Source organism: Thunnus thynnus, chromosome 9 (assembly GCF_963924715.1).
Source record: "Thunnus thynnus chromosome 9, fThuThy2.1, whole genome shotgun sequence".
NCBI lineage: Eukaryota > Metazoa > Chordata > Actinopteri > Scombriformes > Scombridae > Thunnus > Thunnus thynnus.
The window spans coordinates 5,975,386-5,982,747 of record NC_089525.1 but is presented as its reverse complement, the minus strand read 5'-3'; the positions used below and the strand labels follow the sequence as shown (position 1 = coordinate 5,982,747).

The following is a 7,362-nucleotide window of genomic DNA, read 5'->3' as shown; positions in this document are numbered from 1 at the left end:
GAGCTTCCAGGAACAGAACCCTGCATAGGAGCCAAGTCACTGCAGTAAAATATTGGACTGAAAAGACTCTTTTCCAGCCAATTTGAGTCTTTTTTAAGTATCGAAATGATGTTTCTACTCTATTATGGAGTGGTGTGATCAAAAATATGACAGGAGAGAGGAAAAGATGTGGAGGAGGGAGAGAGAATTTGGAGGGGGTGGGCATATCAGATTCATACCCCCTCCCCACATCCCTTTTTTAGTTCATAACTGCCAAGGGTATTAATAATTAATGAGGACAATTCTCTGGCGTCTGGATGAGTCATACTTTCTGCTACTTGGTTTCCCAAAAGCCCCATAGGTTGGATTAACACAGAAACAAGAAATCTGAATTTTTAACCCTAAAATGGAACAGACATGAATGTTTGATAGGTGCCTAAAAACAGATGGATATATGATACTTGCTAGACAATAAAGTCCGTGCTACAAAAGCTTTAAGACTTAAAAAATAGCAAATTTGGACATGTGAACATGGATTTCACAGGAACAGACACACAAAAAGTGGAAATGTCAAATGAAGCTGCATTAAAACAGGTGAAAATGAAGTTATTTGGTCATATAACATATTTTTTCACTTATCTGAACAGAAACAGCAAAAGGAAGAATCTAAATGTTTAGTTTGGCATGTAGTCTTACTTATATTGAGACTGGAATAAAACCAGTTTTGTCTGAATATGTACCAAACCTTAAGATGTGGTTCTTAAGTCAGTTGCAAAGCATGCCATGGTTTCATGGCCTTAAGAGCAACAAGCAGCAGTTTCCTCATCTCCACAGCCAGTTTTCTCGAACTAAACAGACTACGCAAACATATATTATGCTTGAAGGCCAGCCAGTGTTTGTACATGAACAAAACAAGTACAACATTCTGTCACTTGAGCTGTATTCTGTCCAACACTGAGCTGTCAGACAGTCCAACTTGTTTTGTGAAAAAACTGGAAGCAGGATATGAAGGAGCATTGGTAGTTTCAGTGAAAGAATATTTCTGTCTCATAGTAAAGCAGCTTAGAAAGGCTAAAAGGACGTAAATTAAAAGAAAGGGGGGACACAGTGCAAATAGGTGCTGATTTTAATACCTTGATTTCAACATGATTATACAAGAGAAAATTAACCAATATACAGGAGATTTATGACCGATAGAAAATTGTATTTATTATACTTTCCAAGATACATTCTATTCATTTGTAATGTCAATAAACACTGATAATTTTAACTTAACAATACTTTTTAAATAAGGACCGGATAGAGTTAAGTTGATAAAAAGAATTTCGAAATAGAACCTGTCTCGACAATATAACCTCAAACTAAATAAATTAAACAAAAATTAATTGAAGCCATCATGACTGAGCATTTTTACTAATATTGCACATGGTGTTTTATGATATGATTCTGCCCAAATTCTCGAGAGCAATTTTAGAGCCTCAATTCGTAGCCTTTCCTCACCCAGCGAATGTCTCCATTCCCGTCCCAACAATCCAGAACCATATCAAGTTTAATGCACATTTATTTTGGTTGCATAATGTTAATAAGAAACCTTTTACAAGATACTGTGGGAGATATAAGAATAAGGAAACTGCTTGAAACTTCACAGACTCTATCAGGCCTCGGCTTGTCGTGCGACACAATAAACAGGAAACATCACAGATCACATTTCACAACCCTCACCCAGCGGGCCGGGTTCTTCAGTAAACTGAGAGAAACAGAAACCCTTTAAACAACTCAACAGTCACTTCTGGTGACGTGAATTAGCTCTGATGCATCATTCTATCAAGTCGTTTCCACTCTTTGTGTATTATTCTTTTTAAATAATACCAATAACTCTTTAAATAATCCTGCATAGAAAAATAAATTAACTATGTTGTTAAATTTTTTTTTTTTACTACGAATTGAGAGCTGACAAGAGGGGGGGGGGTGGATCACCGATTGAATTATATTAGCGGTCTGTTTGACATTTCTGGGTTGTAGTCTCTTGATGATGATGCTCCGTCGTACAGTATGTGCGTGTGCATGTGTAGATGTTTCTTTCCTTGTAATTTACAAACCAGTCCCACAGATACAAATAATGTAAGACTTACAAAATAAATTCCAGGTTACGCTTACATGGCAAGCAGCTTTGTAATTTTTTATCCTTGGGTTTTCATTTTTCAGAAACAACATCCTCTGACAGTGTATGTGCCGTTAGATTTCACCCAAAACATACAGTTTTAAGTAGCAACTTGAAGAGAAAACACAACTCCATTCAGAAGACACTATATTTAACATGGCTCTTTACACAAAGAAAACAAGTCATGAAATCATTCCCAAAAGAGTTTTGCAGTGCCTTGACTTCCCGTGAATGGAAAACATGAGCCGTTTAGCCTCCCAGCAAAGAGCAGGTGTTCTGCTACTGGTGTATAATCCAGACAAGATGGCAGAGAGTCTGCAGCCGACTCCAGAGAGCTTCCCCAACAACAAACAGGTATCCTCACAAATTGAAAAAAAAAAAAAAAGCATAAAAAAGCAGTAGCATCCATTGAGTCACCATTTCTGTTAATCTCATCCCAGGAGAAGTGATTTTGGATACTTTCCGGAGCAAAAGAAAACAACCGAGGTGCCCTCCTTTTCCTTTTTTTTTTTTTCTCTTTTTTTAAACGAGGGTTGAAGACCGCGAGGTATATTCTCAAGCACTGTTTTCAAGACCCTTTGATTTGGTAGGAAAAACAAAAGGAGGAGAAAAAGAACAACAAGAACAACAAAAAAGCAGATAAGTACCCATTTCAATAGCAGCAAAAATACTATAAATGTCTGGTTGCTTTTTAGGGTGTCCTGTGGTATGTATGTGGGATTCATACATGTAGTGGCATGGATAATCCAAAGGTCTTTTACTGTGAAATACATCCACGCTGATTCTAGTAATAGCTTTGTAGTGTGGAGCCATTTTGTCCATCTCTGCATTGGTCATTAAGGATTACCAGAAGGCACTTTTTTTGCTGTATGTGTGTGTGGGAGTGTGTCTGTGCATGTGTGGCTGCAGAGAGAGAAATGAAGAAAGAAAGCGAAAGATCTGGGGTGGCTAAATGATGTGTGTGTGTGTGTTTGTGTGTCTGTATGTGTGTGGCTAGAGGGGGAGAAAGAACCAGAGAAAGGCAGATGTGTTTGGCTGTCTGTCTGCCTGTATGTGTGTCTGACTTTCTTGTGTGTGTGTGTGTAATCAATGCACTAAATCAAACACAACAATCCTTACATTTTACTCAGTGCAGTCTGCTCCTCGAGCACCTGCAGGTAATCAGGCGTTCCTTGGAGCTTGGCTTTCAGCTCGTAATACTCACTTTTTCTCTGCTCCACCACGATCTTACTGTGGTTCCCGCCTATCAGTGATGACTTCTTCATCTTTTTATCCAGTGTTTTCTCCGGGTAGCGGATTTCATACCCGCCCATGCCTATACTGTTGAAATCTCTTTTGCCGTCCAGGAAGTTCTGAATGAACATGCTGGGCTCTCGGTGGGGAAGGAACTCCTCGAGTTCGTCGATGGTGCTGAGGCGCTTGTTGCGCTCCAGGGTGGAAAGCGAGTCTTTATCCTTGTCAGCGCTGTTCCGGAGGATAATCTTCTGCCTCTGTGAGTCGGCAAACTTGAACCCAGCATCCATGTCTGAGGAGCGTCCGATCCCGCAGGTGTGGCTCTTTCCGATGTGATCGATGGTCTGGGGGATGAACGCTTCGCCTCCCAAGTCATCTCCCGGGATGGAGCCTTTTTTGCCTGATTTGTGGCTATGTCGGCGGAGCTGCAGTGACATAGAGCCACACTCTTGATTCCCCAGCCCCTCCTGCCTGCCCACGGGTTTCTTATTCCGCCTCAGGACAAAGACTAGAAGGCAGAAGGCCACAAACACAGTAAGGATTAGCACTACAAGGATGCTGAGGATCATGATCGAGAGAGGCACAGGCCCTCCCGGTGGGGCTTTGCCAACTCCAGCAGGCGACACTGAGGTCAAAACAGGGGTGGCGCTAGTGAGAATAAACGGCGGCCTTGCAACAAGCTTAGGGCACAAGATCTCATTTTTCAAGAGGCGCAGCTCAATGTTGGAGAACTGCACAGGGGAGGCACATTTCACCTCTTTGGCAGCCACTCCATCACTTAACTTCTCTAGCCAGAGTTTGAGGGCGACCAGATCGCAGGAACACTCCCACGGGTTCCCTTCCAGGTCTATCTGGGTCAATGACCGCAGCTGGTCCAAGACACCGCTCACTGGCAGGGTCATGAAGTGGTTGTTTTTCAGATTCAGTCTAGCTAAAGAGACACCCGCAAACACGTAGGCGGGGAGACTCCGCAGAACATTGTTGTTGAGATACAGGAGTTGTAGGTTCGGCATAGAGTCAAATGTGCCTGCTAAGATTTCTTTTATGGCATTGTATTCCAAATACAGGTACTGTAGGTTTGTGAGGCCCAAAAACATCTCTGGGTGTAACTGTTCAAGCTGGTTTCCATTCAGATACAGTCTCCTCAGGTTAGTGAGGTTAGCAAACACACCTTTCTGGACTGTGACAATTTGATTGCTGCCCAGATGTAGCAAATCTAAGCCCTCAAAACCTTGGAAATCAGTCAGGCTTATATCACGTATGTAATTCCCACTCAGGTGAAGTTTCTTGGCATTTGGGGGTTTGGGAATGAGATCAGCTAGATTTTTAATATTCCTCTCCTGACAGCTGACGCTAATGCCAAAGTCAGAGGGGTGAGCTTTACAGCTGCAGGGCTGGGGACACAACAATGGAGGGGTCCGCGTCTGAAAGGAAACAATCTGGCTATTTCTTCCAAAAGGAGGTAAACCAACCACATTGCCATTACCATAAATCTTAGATGAGTCAGTGGTTTTTGGCGATTTTGTGGCTATGGGAGCCACGGTGGTTGGGGACATTTTGGAGGGCGACTGCCCATTATCAGGCATTGGGGGTGGCATCCTAACATCAAAGTCACTTCCTGTTCCCATGGGACAAAGCTCCTGTTTGTTGGTTTCTTTCAAGAGCCTCCCGTACAAGTCACTTGGTGTTTCACATATGGCCTCACCGATAAAAATATTATATGGCATGTTTTCAAGCCATGCCTTGAGAGGTGCCAAGTCACAGGTACAATTCCAGGGGTTGTCGTCCAGCTGCAGCTCTACAATGCGCCCAATGTGCTCCAGAACCCCTAAATAAGGAAGCTTCTGGATCCTGTTCCCCCTTATATCCAGGTGTGTCATTGAGGCAAAGCGAAATATGTTGTCAGGAAGTGCCTGTATGAGATTATCATTCAGGATCAGCACTTTTAGCTTGTGCAGTTTGTTAAATGCTCCCTTTTCAATGTATTTTATCAAGTTGTAGTCAGCCTGAAGATACTCCAAGTTTTCTATCCCTTGGAAAGTGTCTGCTCGCAGCACCTTTAACTCATTATTGTTCAGGTGCAGCTGTTTCAACGCGCTCATCCCCATGAACGCTCCACCTTCAATGTTCTGCAGTTTATTGTTCCCCAGCTGCAGTGACACAGCGTGGGTGAAGTTGAGGAACGAGTTTGGGTAGAGTATGATTAAGAAGTTGTTCTGGAAGTTAAGATGGTATAAGGACGAGGCCGGCGGGATGAGTTGCGTGGGTCGATAGACGGTGATCTTTTCGCAGTTGACATACAGCACGTTTTCCACCGACATGCAGGAGCAAGCGCTGCAGGTCTCGGCCATCAAGTCCGAGGCGGAAGGGTCTGCCATCGGGGGTCCGTCCGACATGGAGGGGGAGGAGAGGGAGGAGGAGAGGGTGCCGGAGATGGAAGAAGAAAAGGCTGTCAGCAGGAGTACGAGCAGCATCTCGCCGGTTAGAAATCCTCCCCCAGAAAACCATTTAGTAACCTTTGGAGAAAAAAAAAAAGACAGGTGCATGCACGAACATTCACACACACACACACACACACACACACACACACACACACACAGACATACACATGTACAAACAAGCCCAGAGACACATGGGCACACACACACACACAGAAAGCAAACCATCAAAATGCATATTTTATATTGATTATACTGCAATTTCAAAATCAAATCCCTTTAGTGCCTTTTTAAAAAATAAAATACATCAACATTTGGGCTAGAATTATCATTTACTTTACATATAACCATATGCAAATTGCCATGCTAATGCTGCACATCTCTAATTATTGCACTTTTTTATTAGAATCATTGCAATGAGTGGCAATGGCTTTGACACAATGATTCACCCTAATCATTGGACAACACTAATGCTGGATACTGAAAAATCCGTACTGCAGGAAAAGTAACATATGCTCTGGAAATTACTCAAACCCATGGTGTGCTGCACATCTATGCATCACATTCTGATTTCCCAAGGCATGAAGCATCATCTTGGAAATATCTAAGACAGCGGCACCACTATATTCTTCCCCTCTCAGCATATTCAACATAATCAAAGTCAAACGGCTGCAGTTCTCTTTTTCATGGGGGTCTCATTTGAAGCCAGCAGTGGCAGCGGCACCACCACTAAGCAGCACATTCAGGTTATTTAAGAAGCAACAGTGAGAGCAAGGGGAAGAGGGAGAATTGGGATTGTGCCCGTTGCTGACATATTGAGAGTGTTTGAGCGGCAAACATTTATCAAACCATTTTTCATCACATTTGACATCAGGTACAAAAACGCAAGAAAAATGTTCTTCAAATCTTTAAATAAAAAAATAGCTCATTATAAAGGAAAAAATGGGTGAATTCTAAATAAATTAGACTTACCCAAAGCTGAGGTGGTAAAGAATGCGGCTCCCTCTGGAGACACAGGGTAGCATTGGTGAGACATGGATGGAGACGTACGCAAACAGTCCTCCCAGCTGAAGTAGAACGCAGACAGTTATAGGGGCGCAACAAGGTTTCTCCAGCCCCTATATCCCCATGTAGGCTACTGTATATCAACCTGAGCCAAGCACACTGGGGTGGGGGGGAGGAGGGGAGGTGAGGGAGGAAGGGAGGGGGAGGGAAGGGGGGGTGGAGGGGGGGGTGCGGTGGAGATGGAGAGAAAGGGGGGGAGGCTCCGATTTCACCCGATGCGTCTCTTGCTGACGGGCTCCTCTTGCTTGGAAAAATTACCCCTCTGGTCGTTCGGTCCCCAAGGTGGTTGTACTACCTCCATGGAAGAGCATTCATTTGGTTGCAGGAGAGATAAAGAGAGACTGGGAGATAGAGAAAAAGAGAGAGGGCGAGTGAGGGAGAGAGATAGGGAAAGAGAGAGAGAGAAAGAAAGAGAGAGAGAGGGAGAGGGAGAGAGAGACAGGCAGGCAGCTTTAGATATCTTGACGGTGCGTCCGGCGACTCCAA

At 43.5% G+C, this 7,362-nt stretch overlaps 1 protein-coding gene across 1 annotated transcript; it reads right to left on the bottom strand.

Moving 5' to 3' along the window:
- Window positions 1–717: 717 nt before the first annotated feature.
- slitrk4 (SLIT and NTRK-like family, member 4) lies at window positions 718–6,967 on the bottom strand. Its single transcript, XM_067598571.1, has 2 exons — window positions 6,784–6,967; window positions 718–5,889 (listed from the first exon to the last, which is right to left on the bottom strand). Exon 2 carries the CDS (start codon window positions 5,845–5,847, stop codon window positions 3,256–3,258), a length of 2,592 nt encoding a protein of 863 aa, XP_067454672.1. The 5' UTR covers window positions 5,848–5,889; window positions 6,784–6,967; the 3' UTR covers window positions 718–3,255.
- Window positions 6,968–7,362: the final 395 nt, after the last annotated feature.